The 12592-nt window shown below is 37.3% G+C and overlaps 1 protein-coding gene across 1 annotated transcript in view; it reads right to left on the reverse strand.

Moving 5' to 3' along the window:
• Window positions 1–4229: 4229 nt before the first annotated feature.
• The window catches only part of FRK (fyn related Src family tyrosine kinase), a gene marked incomplete at both ends in the record, with an annotated part of 99416 nt that continues 91053 nt past the window's right edge, over window positions 4230–12592 (reverse strand). The window contains 3 exons of the mRNA XM_080937644.1: window positions 4230–4435; window positions 4816–4981; window positions 7002–7183. Coding sequence (XP_080793770.1) covers window positions 4230–4435; window positions 4816–4981; window positions 7002–7183 — 554 coding nt within the window. The remainder of the gene's footprint in view (window positions 4436–4815; window positions 4982–7001; window positions 7184–12592) is intronic.

The following is a 12592-nucleotide window of genomic DNA, read 5'->3' on the forward strand; positions in this document are numbered from 1 at the left end:
TCAGCTAATTTTTTTAAGTTTCTATATAATGGGGAAAAAAACATTTGACACTGTCTTTCTGTGCCTGGCTTATTTGACATGCTGTCATCCAATTCCATTCATGTTTCTGCAGTGGCATAATTTCATTCCTCACTATAATTAAATAACATCTTCTATCTTTATCCTCTACTTTACTGCCTAATGAAATAAGTAAATTCGAGGTATCAGCCAGCACACTTTAAAGTGAAAAGAGGACTCTGGTTTTGGTGATGTATTGCTGCGGTGAATATCAAAAGGGTGGCTACCGGTTCTCGTGTTCTTACTCTGCGCAAAGCCTCATGGGTCGGGAACCACCAAGCCGGGAGCCATGCTTTCACACACTCTCCTCTTGGGACGTAGTTACCACTCATGGCACTATAGGTATTAAGACATTGCCGTGCTCAAGGGTTTAAAATATTTATAGGTTTTCTCTGCCAACTTTCCCAGCACTGTTTTCCTATAAGACTGAGTTTTTGAACAATGCTGCTGATTATAGCCAACATTTCCGTTTAGTGATGCCAGGAATACAAGAATCAACCATTTTCAGATAAGTCCACTGGTCTGTGAGCACTCTTGGTATATGTTTCCAGGTATAGAAAATTTATCTTCTTCAACAATGGTGAGAGATGGTGATGCAATTGAGTAAGGTGTTAATTCATTACAATTCCATTTCCTATCCGGTGGACCCCTGAAAACAATCCTAAAATGTCACCATAAACACCCTTCCAGCAAGGCATTTTGACTCAAATAGTTTATGTTCAACTATACCAAGAAGAACATGATTTTAGGTACAACATACACATGACATTCCACATAGTAACATCTGGGTCTCTCTTGCTCTTTGAAATTATATCTGGGCTAAATAGTAAGTTTTCCAAATGTTTTGTTCTTTCAAACAATTAGACAAAAAAGTTGGTGTTTCTCATGGTAGCCTAGATCCAAATGGCTATAATACAGAAACATGTATGTAGCTGTTGTGTGTGTGGTAGTATCTCCTTGCAGTCTTTTTCACTGATGTGCTTTCAGACTACCCACTAGGATAGCATGGATGTGCATTCCTGATCACCATGGATTTGACTCTGTGTTTGATGACCAAATATTCAGCTCTGTACTACTTCAGCTCCACTCTGTGTCCCTTTGACCTTGGGTAATATAAACTTATTTTATTCCTTATTTCTTAAAAGGAGGCTTAATGGAACTATCAATTTTCCTATCACAAAACTTAAGGTTTTTGTCAAAAATGATTTGAAATACCACATAAAATGATATACTCATATTCCACACTACCATCTCCAAATAACTGAATTACATAAATAAAACATTACACAAAAAGTGCTTGGTTACAATTTATGGGAGGTAACTTCAACAAGAGCAGGCTCATTGTAGGAAATTCATCCTATCTCTTTTCTGATCCTCTTATTGTATACAGGTGGAGAAATTTATGTCAGTTTAAAAAAATCTATCATTGCTTCTCATAACTGAATCCATTACCCCCCCCCCACAATCCATCAGGGTAAAAACAAGAATAATAGATTACTTTGTCAGAGCCTTGAACATAAATGTCTCCAAGAATCAAACACAGTGAGTTAAACAAGTTTCAGGTGGTATTAAAGCAGAAATGGATAACCATTTTATATTTCAAAGCCAGGTCTTACTTGAAATTTATTATCAGCTACCACATAAAAGTATAGAGCATTTGAATTTGTACAATGAAGTTGGAACATTGCCCCTCATTCCTACATATCCCCCAAGCCAAATTTGTCCTGAAAAAATGAACTCAGAAAAAAGAGTTCTTTTTATTATTATTATTATTATTATTATTTCATTTTAACCAAATAGTTGTTGAATGTCTTCTTCTTGGTTACATTGGGTCAGATAATCTGAGACAAACAATTGAAGCTACCCCATGCTCTGTCAACTGATTAAAAATATTAATGGTGGTTTTGTCTTACAAATGCTTTACCTTTTTTGAGCATGTCTACAGTCTTTGAACATGATTCAGATTAAAGTCTTCAGAAATTTTGAGATGATAAATGAATGCATACATGTACATAAATTAATTCCAACAATTAATTCATCTTAAATAGTTCTGTTAATGAACACCTACCCAGGAACTAATCTCTAATTTTATTCGAATAAGCAACTTGTCCTGGAGGAGTTCCTATTTCCAGCTTCAGTGCAAACTTTCTTCTAAGCCAATCAAATTAGAACTCACATTCACTGGGCTGATTGTTGTCCACTGGCTACAAGACTGGCCACCTGTTTCTCCCCCAAAATGGGAATGTGTGTGTGTGTGTGTGTGTGTGTGTGTGTGTGTGTGTGTGTGTGTGTGTACTTGGGAAAATGCCTAAGAGTGAAGTTACCCATTTTGTCTTCTTGAATATAAGAACAAAGAGCCTCACTTACCACTGGTGGCCACCTGTGACCAGTGAAACTCAAACAATGCTTGCAGTTGATGGGAAAGTTTGATAAGATTTGAGTCTTAAGTGGTCTAATGACTAGCTACAACTGACAATTTGTCAGCACCTAGAATCACCCAGAAAGAGAGTAGTAATGAGTTTTAAATGATTCTCTATATTAGACTGGCCTGTGGGCATGTCTGTAGAGAATTGTCTTAATTAAGTTATTTGATTCTGCGCGATCCAGCCCATTGTGTGCCATTGTATTTTTCTAGGCAAAGGTGTTGCAAACTTTTTAAGAGTGTAGAAATTGACCTGAACACAAGTAAGCAAGCACGCCATGTGTGCATGTAGTTATGGCTCTCTCCCTCTCTCCTCTTAGACTGTGGATGTGATGTAGTCAGCTTCAAGCTCCTGTCATGGTGACATTCTGCTTTCATTCAATGACCCAGAATTGTAAAGTAAAATAAACCTTGTCTCCTCTAAGCTGCTTTTTGTCAGGATTTTTACCATGACAATAAAAATGAAAGTAGGCTAGTGACCACCAAACTGCTAATGGTTAGTCCCAGACATGTTTTTTAATTTCGAGGGGATCCTTGTGATCATCTAGATATTCTCTTCTTTCTTAAAGAAGGACAAAAGGTAAACTTGATTGACTCTGTTTCCTTTTGGAATGTTCATTCAGTGCTGCATATTAGAAGATCCTGGAATGTATGAAGCTGACTTTGGAGAAGTCCAATGACGCAGAACATTGCCTAAAAAAACAGGGATGCTCTTGCTTAGGTTAGAAAAAAATTAAGATACAAAAATGCATCCAGTCTCAACAGACAAAAGCTACCATTCATACCATGCCCAGACAGTATTCCCAATCTCAAGACCTGAAGCATGGCTTGTCCTGCTTTGCAGCCAATTTAAAATGGGCTTGTGTGCCAAAGGAACTTTTTATTATTACTTAGAAAGCTACAGCAATCTTCCAGCTCTCTGCTAACTTCCATAATCTACTTTAATATCTGTTTCTCAGAACTGATAGGCAAAGTGCTAGTTCCCTTACACTCCCATAAACAGCAGTTCCTCAGCTTTGCGACCTGATTTCTGACATTAAGAGATTAAAGCTAATGCAGACGATTCTCTGATGACACATACTGAGGTATAGAGAAAACTCCACCACTCCCTTCTCCAAAATGAGAATGATTCTCCTTCTTTTTCTCAACAGCTGCTTCATTTTCTTATGCATAGGAAAATATGTGCAATTACTTCAAGTACAATCAAGTCATTTAACATGGCTTTGCTATCATTGTAGTTACAGGATATTTTAAAAGAGAGAAAAAAAATAACTCAAAGCACAGGTCCTGCTGTGCAGCAAAGCAATCAAATTCCTTCATAATAACAGCCTGATGGGATTCAGCAATTTGAGGAATAATGAATAACCAGTCTGATCAGGAAACAGGAAAATGCCACAACAGTAACTGAGTAAACACTGGAATCTGTTGATTCTCTTGATCGGCATTTCAAACAATAAATAGAAACGTGAGGAGTTCTTAAAAGGAAAAAACATAACTTCATTTAGTGTGATTGATTTTACCAGGCAGTGAGGGAAAATAACACATCATCTTATACTGTCCTGCAGTGTTTCCTAGTCAATAAAATACACAGATTATCTTTTTGAAATGAAATGCATGGCCGAGTTAATCCTACCACCTGAATGTGTCAAAATAAGCTGATTTCACAGTTGGTCGAGAAGACAGTGTTTCTGGACTGATGAGTCCCATGTTTTCACATCTTCATTATATATTTTTTCTTTTTCCTGGCTGTTTAGTTTATGAAGTTATTTGTATCTGAATAGTCTGTTTCAAAGTAGTCTTCAAGTTTCCAATGCAGGGTCTCAAATGTGGGCCGTTGCTTAGGCTCAGCATTCCAGCACTCCAGCATGATGCTATAAAATTGCTGTGGACAGTTAGATGGCTGTGGTAGTCTGTAGTTTTGACTCAACATCTGAATTACTTGAGCACCTGTCATACCTAAGACATACAGAATAGAACCAGAAAAAAGTGAATAATCAGAGTCTTCAAAATATAGTTGACACTGAACTCAGGATTATAAAGAAAAAAATTTCCCTTGATGAAGCCCATCATGAGACCCACCATTTCAGGTTGTAGACATTAAACTAAAACCTGCAGCAAGGCCCATCTGTAAGACTGCAATTCAAGAGCAAAGGAGAAGTAATAAACCACTTTATTAATGCAAATTATTATCATCAAATTTTATCTATCGGGCTCCTCCAGGCACATGGTATGGTCAGCCTCATAACTCTGTCCTCTAAGTCTATGCAAAGCAGTTAAAGTCACATCGAAACAAGTGACCTGCAACAGAAAGGCCCACTTCTGAATTAATCACTCACCGCTGTAAGGCATTTTGCCATAAGTAATAATTTCATAGAGCAGGATTCCAAAAGACCACACATCAGACTTAATGCTGAATTTATTAGTTCGAATTGCTTCAGGTGCAGTCCACTTTACTGGAAGCTTTATTTCGTGTTTAGATTCATAGATGTCTTCATTATCCACCTGTTAATATACCAAGGATTCAAGCCAACATCCTGATTTGTTGCACTGCACTTGTTTATTTGTAACTTGTATCTCATGAGAGTGTTGAGGCCAGTACTCAATATGGCCTAGGTTGATTTGCATTATAATATCAAATATTGGAAACCAAACATACAAGACTGGAAAACCAGCAAAAGGTCATTAGCAAGATGTGTCTTGAGAGCCTGAGGAGCATCTTTCTTTTATATGCAGGAGAGTTTGTGATAACTTAGATTTACATAAGTCCTTTCCAAACTGAAGAAAAAGAAAGAGGAGAAGCAAAGGATGCCTGGTTTTATTTGCTCCCAGAGTGAAGAGCTATGGACTGATATTAAAACGAGAGAGATAAGTCAGTAGTGAAGAGCATTTGCTGCTCTTGACAAGAACACAGGTTTGACCCCAGCACCCAAATGGTAGCACCCAACCATATGTAACTCCACCTCCTGAAGATCTGGTACTTTCTGGCTTCTGCAGTGACATAAATGCACAGACATAAATGCATGGAAAACACATATACATAAAATAAAAATAAATAATTTTAAAGAAAAGCTGGCATTGATTATCATCTAAAGCACTTGTTAATGCCAAAAAGTGGTATGTATATAATTTAAATTAGTTTATCAGCATAGTGGCTTTCTAATTAATTTATAAAATAAAAACAGGAGAGTCTTTACCTGTTATATTTAATGTTCTACATTCATATTTTTCGTGAACAATGTGAAAATCTAAACTTAAGTTCAGATTTAAACACCTCAAATGATGTATAATTATTAGTCTCTTTGGATTAATGTTACAAAACAGGGTGAGTATGGATAAATGAAGACCCAGTGGTTTCGTGTTGGAGAGATGGCTCAGTGGACAATGTGCATTCTGAGCAAGATGAGAACATGAGTTCAGGTCAGCAGCACCCACATGAAAGTCGGGTGATGTAATACATGTGTGTAACACGGGACTAAGGATGAAGATAAAGGTGGATCCTGGAGACATGCTGGCCAGCCATTCTAGCCAAAGTGATAACTACAGGTTCAGTGAGAAATTTGCCCTATAGCAGGTGTAAGTTGGTCTCAGGAGACAGAGGGAGAGGGAGAGGGAGAGGGAGAGGGAGAGGAGGGAGAGGGAGAGGGAGAGGGAGAGGGAGAGGGGGAAGGGGGAAGGGAAGGAGGAGAGGGGAGGGGAGGGAGAGAAAGAGAGAATGAATATGAGAACAAGAAGTTGGGTGGGTAGGGAGGTGAGAGCTAGAGCTGAGAGAAGTTAGTGGGAGGTAATAAATATAATCAATATACATTATATGAAATTTTCAGAGAATTACTCAAACCATTTTATCAAGGTGTAGAAAGGATTGAAAAAGACATCTCAATATCAACTTCTGGCCTCTCCATGTACTCACACAGACAAGAGTATACATATATTATAAAACATTGTTATACCCACATATATACAAGTACACACAAAGCTGATGATTGTTGTGGAATCATGGTAGCACAGCCTTAGCCTGTTGTCAAATGAGCAAAGCTAGACACAGTCTACTGCTTTCTGTAGGAGGAATGTGGGAAAGCAAATGGATGGTGCTGGTAGCATCTGACATGTAGGACACAAATTCAACTACAAATGTAATTGCATATTTATTCATCTACATAATCACTGTTTTCTCTTGATTGCCTGCTTCCTATAAGTAGAAAGGCACTCTGTAAGATCCTACACTACTACTTGTTTTTATCAATGAACCATAGATAGACAATGTGAAAGTTTTATTTGTTTCTTTTGTGTGTGTGGCTTTGTTACTCTTACTGAAATTATTTGGAGACAAGAGCTTACTGGGGTTCAAACTGACCTCAAACCCCAAATCCTCGTGCCTCACCCTCTTGAGCATTGGGACTCTACATGTTTGGTACCACACCTAGCTGAGAAATAGTTTTAAATAATGCTCATAAACGTATCATTGTATTAACCTTTTTGCTGTTTAACCTAGTGTAAGAACTAATTAAAACAAAATTAAATCTACCTTAAAAACTCTTGCAAGTCCAAAATCTGCTACTTTATAGATATTATGTTCACCGACAAGGACATTTCTCGCAGCCAGATCTCTGTGGATATAGTTCTGGGACTCCAAATAGGCCATTCCAGAAGCCACCTGTGCTGCCATGTCTACCTGTTGAATCAAATGAATTTTTGATCCACCATCATCTAAAAGAGAGAGAAAGAATATTGAACTAACAAAACGAATTCTAAGAAATCTGATAAATCAATCATATGTATTATGATACCAATCTACAAAGAATATGGCAAAAGCATCCCAGCATCTCAACACATGTGCTAGTCTGTTTGTTTTCAGAATCACACACCATTGACGTGACTCCTCATGGAAACTGTCAATTGGGGGACATCTGTCTTTTTTAAGTATTTCCAGCATATGGAGATGGCTCAGTGATGAAAACCTGAATTTTAGATCCTCAGCACCTTTAAAAATTCTGTTCACCGTAATATGTGCCTGTAATCCCAGTACTGTGGAGGCAGAGACAAGAAGACCCCAGAGCTTCATGGCTAGTCAGTCTCACCAGTCACTGAGCAACAGACTCTATCCCAGATGATAAAGCAAACAGTTATGGAGGAAATTACTCAATGTTAACCTCTAACACAAACACACACACACGGGGGGTGGATAGGGAAGGAGAGAGAATGAGAGAGAGGCAGACACACACACACACACACACACACACACAGAGAGAGAGAGAGAGAGAGAGAGAGAGAGAGAGAGAGAGAGAGAGCGAGAGAGAGAGAGAGAGAGAGGCAGACAGACAGAGGAAAACAGAGAGATACAGAGACAGAGATCTTACAATCTGGCTCAACCAAAGAAAAATTTTGATTCTTTCTTCAGATTTTTCTTTAAAATGAGGTCATGGACAAATTTTTAAGGTTACACCACTTATCAAATATATACATTACATTTATAGTCACATGCATACTGCATTTTTAATTTCCCTCTTGGCTTAATATTCTCAGAGCATATCTCTAGGCACAGACATACCTTAAATGGCTCATTCTATGTAGCTAGGTAGAGAAATTTACATAGTATGATAGGTTTGATCATTAGTAGAAGCAGATAGTGCTACCTTTGGAAACACTGAAGTTTTATGTAATCTTTAGGTTAAACTACTATACTGTTGGCAATTATATTCAGAGATCTAGAACACTGGGGTTATTTCACAAAAGTGTAAACTCCTGTTCTCCTTGACTTCCTAAATCAAATAGTAGTTCATATAGTCATTATGCTTAGAAACAAGCCCTGACATCAGAGGAAGCTATAGCACATGAGTTAGGAAGATTACAATAACATCAGAGTATCAGACTTGAGATTAAGGCTATTCTTTATATTGTTTTGTGAATTTGAGCAATACGATTAATAGCCCTGTGCTTGAGTGTCTCCATCTACATAGTGATAACAGAAATTATCTAAGAGTATCCATCGTTAAAAAAAATTTCAAATAAATTAACACATGTAAAGCACTTGACACAATGCCAGGTACCCAAGAAGAGCCCAATAGATCCCATATGTTAATATTATCATTACACCTGTGCAAAAGTAAAGCAATTTTAATTGCCTAATGATATGTATATATATATATATATATATATATATATATATATATATATATATAGGTGATATGTGTGTGTGTGTGTGTGTGTGTGTGTGTGTGAGTGTGTGTGTAGGTAGGTGTTGCACCAACACAATATTAGTGGGAGACTATAACACCGCACTTTTATCAATGGACAGATCACAGAAACAGAAACTAAGCAGAAACACAGAAAAATTAGCAAAGGTTGAGAACCAAATGGATTTAACAGACATTTATAGCACAGTTCATCCTAAAACAAAAGAATATACCTTATTCTCAGCACCTCATGGTACCTTCTCCAAAACTGACCATATAGTCGGTCACAAAACAGACCTCAACAGGTATAAATACTGAAGTACTCCCATGCATTTAATGAGATCACCATGGACTAAGGCTGGTGGTCTTAAATGACAAAAACAAAAAACAAAAACCCCACATTAACATAAAAAACTGAACAATGTTCTACTCAAGAATAACATAGTCAAGGAAGAAATAAAGAAAGAAATTAGGGATTTTTTAAAATTTAATGAAAATGAAGGAACAACATACCTAAACTTATGGGATGCAATGAAAAACTAACAGGAAAACTTATAGCTCTGAGTGCCTCCAAAAAAGAAGAAGGAGGAGGAGTGGGAGGAGAAGAAAAAGGAGAAGGAGGAAAAGAAAACCGGAGAGAGCATATACTAGTAGCTTGACAGCACACATGAAAGCTCTAAACATAAAAGGAGCAGATACTCAAAAGAGGAATAGACAACAGGAAATAATCAAATTCAGAGCTTAAATCAACCAAATAGAAACAAAAATAACTATACAAAAAATCAACAAGAATAGGAGATGGTTCTTTGAGAAAATCAGCAAGATCGATAAACCCTTAGCCAGACTAACTAGAGGGCACAGAGAGTATTCAAATTAATAAAATCAGAAATGAAAGGGGAGAAATAACAACAGAAAATGAGGAAATTTAAGAAATCATCAGATCCTACTACAAAAGCTTATACTCAACAATACTGGAAAATCTATAGGAAATGGACATTTTCTAAACAGATACCAGGTACCAAAGTTAAACCAGGATCAAATAAACCATCTAAACAGTCCCATAACACCAAAACCTAGAAACAGTCATCAAAAACCTCCAAACTGAAAAAATTTCAGAACCAGATGGGTTCATTGCAGAATTCTATCAGACATCCATTGATGACCTAATACCAATACTCTCCAAACTATTCCACAAAATAGAAACAGAAGGATCACTATCCAACTCATTCTTCAAAGACACAATTACACTCATATCTAAACCACACAAAGATCCTACAAAGAAAGAAAAATTTAGACCAATTTCCCTTATGGACATCAATGCAGAAATACTCAATAAAATTTGTGAAACAGAATCTAAGAACACATCAAAATGATCATTCTCCATGATCAAGTAGGCTTCACCCCTGGGATACAGAGATAGTTCAACATACAGAAATCCATCAATGTAATCCACCATATAAACGAACTCAAAGATAAAAACCACAAGATCATCTCACTAGATGCTAAGAAAGCACTTGACAAAATTCAATACCCCTTCATGTTAAAAGTTTCGAAAAGATCAGAAATTCAGGGCTCATACTTAAACATAGTAAAAGAATATAAAAAACCCAGTAGCCAACAAGAAACTGAATGGTGAGAAACTTGAAAGAATCACAGTAAAACAGAGACTAGATCAGGCGGCTGACTTTCTTCCTACCTATTAAATCTAGTACTGGAAGTCCTAGCCAGAGAACTTAGCAAGAAGAAGTCAAAGAGATACAAGTCAAAAAGGAAGAAGTCAAATTATAACTATTTGCAGATGACATGATAGTATACTTAAGTAACCCAAAAATTCCACCAGAGAACTCTTACAGCTGATAAAGAACTACAGCAAAGTGGCTGGTTATAAAATTAACTCAATCAAATCAGTAGCCTTCCTCTACTAAAATGATAAACATGCTGAGAAGGAAATTTGGGAAAAGACACCCTTTACAATAGTCACAAACAATACAAAATACCTTGGTGGGACCCTAACTAAGCATGTGAATAATATCTATGACAAGAACTTCAAATCTCTGAATAAGGAAATTGAAGAAGATATCAGAAGATGGAAAGATCTCCCATGCTCATGGATTGGTAGGATCAACATTTTAAAATGACTATCTTGCTGAAAGCAAGCTACAGATTCAATGCAATCCCCATCAAAATTCCAACTCAATTCTTCATAGAGTTCGAAAGAGCAATTTTCAAATTCATTTGGAATAACAAAAAACCCAGGATAATGAAAACTATTCTCAAAAATAAAAGAACTTCTGTGAAAATCAGCATCCCTGACCTCAAGAAATATTACAGATCAAGCATCACAGATAAAAACCATGTGGTCTTGTTACAGAGACAGAAAGGGAGATCAATGGAACAAAGTTGAAGACCTAGAAATGACCCCACACACCTTAGGTCACTTGAATTTGACAAAGGAGCTAAAAACATTCAATGGACAAAGGACAGCCTCTTCAGCAAATGGTGCTGGTTCAACTGGAAGTCAGCATGCAAAGAAAGCAAATCAATCCATTCTTATTTTCTTGTACAAATCTAAAGCTGTAGTGGAGCAAAGACCTCCACATAAAACCAGGTACGCTGAAAGTATTGTAAGAGAAAGTGGGGAAGAGCTTAGGACACATAGGCACAAAGGAAATTTCCTGAACAGAACACCAATGGCTTATGCGCTAAGATCAAGAATCAACAAATGGGACCTCATGAAATTGCAAAGCTTCTGTAAGGCTACAGATACTGTCAAGAAGACAAAACAGCAGCCAAGAAATTGGGAAAGGATCTTTACCAATTCTACATCTGATAGAGGGCTAGTATCCAATATATATAAAGAACTCAAGAAGTTAGACTTCAGAGAACGAAATAACCCTATTAAAAATTGGGTACAGAGCTAAAGACAGAATTCTAAACTGAGGAATACCAAATGATCGAGAAGCACCTAAAGAAATGTTCAACATTCCTAGTCATTAGGAAAATACAAATCAAAAGAACCCTAAGATTCTACCTCACACCAATCAAAATTGCTAAGATCAAAAATTCAGGTGACAGCAGATACTGACCAGGATGTGGAGAAAAAGGAACACTCCTCCATTGTTGGTGGAATTGCAAGCTGGGACATCTACTCTGGAAATCAGTTCAGTAGCTCCTCAGAAAATTGGACAGAGTACTACCTGACAACCCAGCTATTGCACTCTTGGGCATATACCCAAAAGACGCTCTAACATATAACAAGGACACGTGCCCTATCATGTTTATGACAGCCTTATATATAATAGCCAGAAGCTGGAAAGAACTCAGACATCCTTCAACAGAGTAATGGTTACAGAAATAATGGTATATTTACACAATGGAGTACTACTCAGCTATTAGAAACAACAGCTTTATGAAATTTCTAAGCAAATGCATGGAACTAGAAACTATCATCTTGAGTGAGGCAATCTAGTCACCAAAGAATGCACACACACGTGGTATGCACTCACTGATACGTGAATACTAGTCCCAGAAAGTTCTGAATACCCAAGAAACAATTCATAGATCTTATGAAGCTAAAAAAAATAAATAATTTGAAGGCCAAAATGTGGATGCCTCAGTCCTTCTTATAAGGGAGAGCAAAACACTCTTAGGAGGAAATATAAGGTCAAATAGAGAAGCAGGGACTGAAGCAAAGATCATTCAGAGGCTGCCTCACCTGAGATCCACTCCATATAAAGCCACCAAACCCAAGCACTATTGCTGATGCCAAGGAGTACTTACTGGCAGGAACCAGATATGGATGCCTCCTCAGGGGCTCTGCAGAGTCATACAGATACAGCTGAGCATGCTTGCAGCTCACCATTGGACTGAGCACAAGAACCTCAATGAAGGAGCTGAAGAAAGGTCTGAGAAGCTGAAAGCAGATGCAACCTCATGGGAAGAA

Source organism: Micromys minutus, assembly GCF_963924665.1.
Source record: "Micromys minutus genome assembly, chromosome: 25".
In the NCBI taxonomy this organism is placed as follows: Eukaryota; Metazoa; Chordata; class Mammalia; order Rodentia; family Muridae; genus Micromys; species Micromys minutus.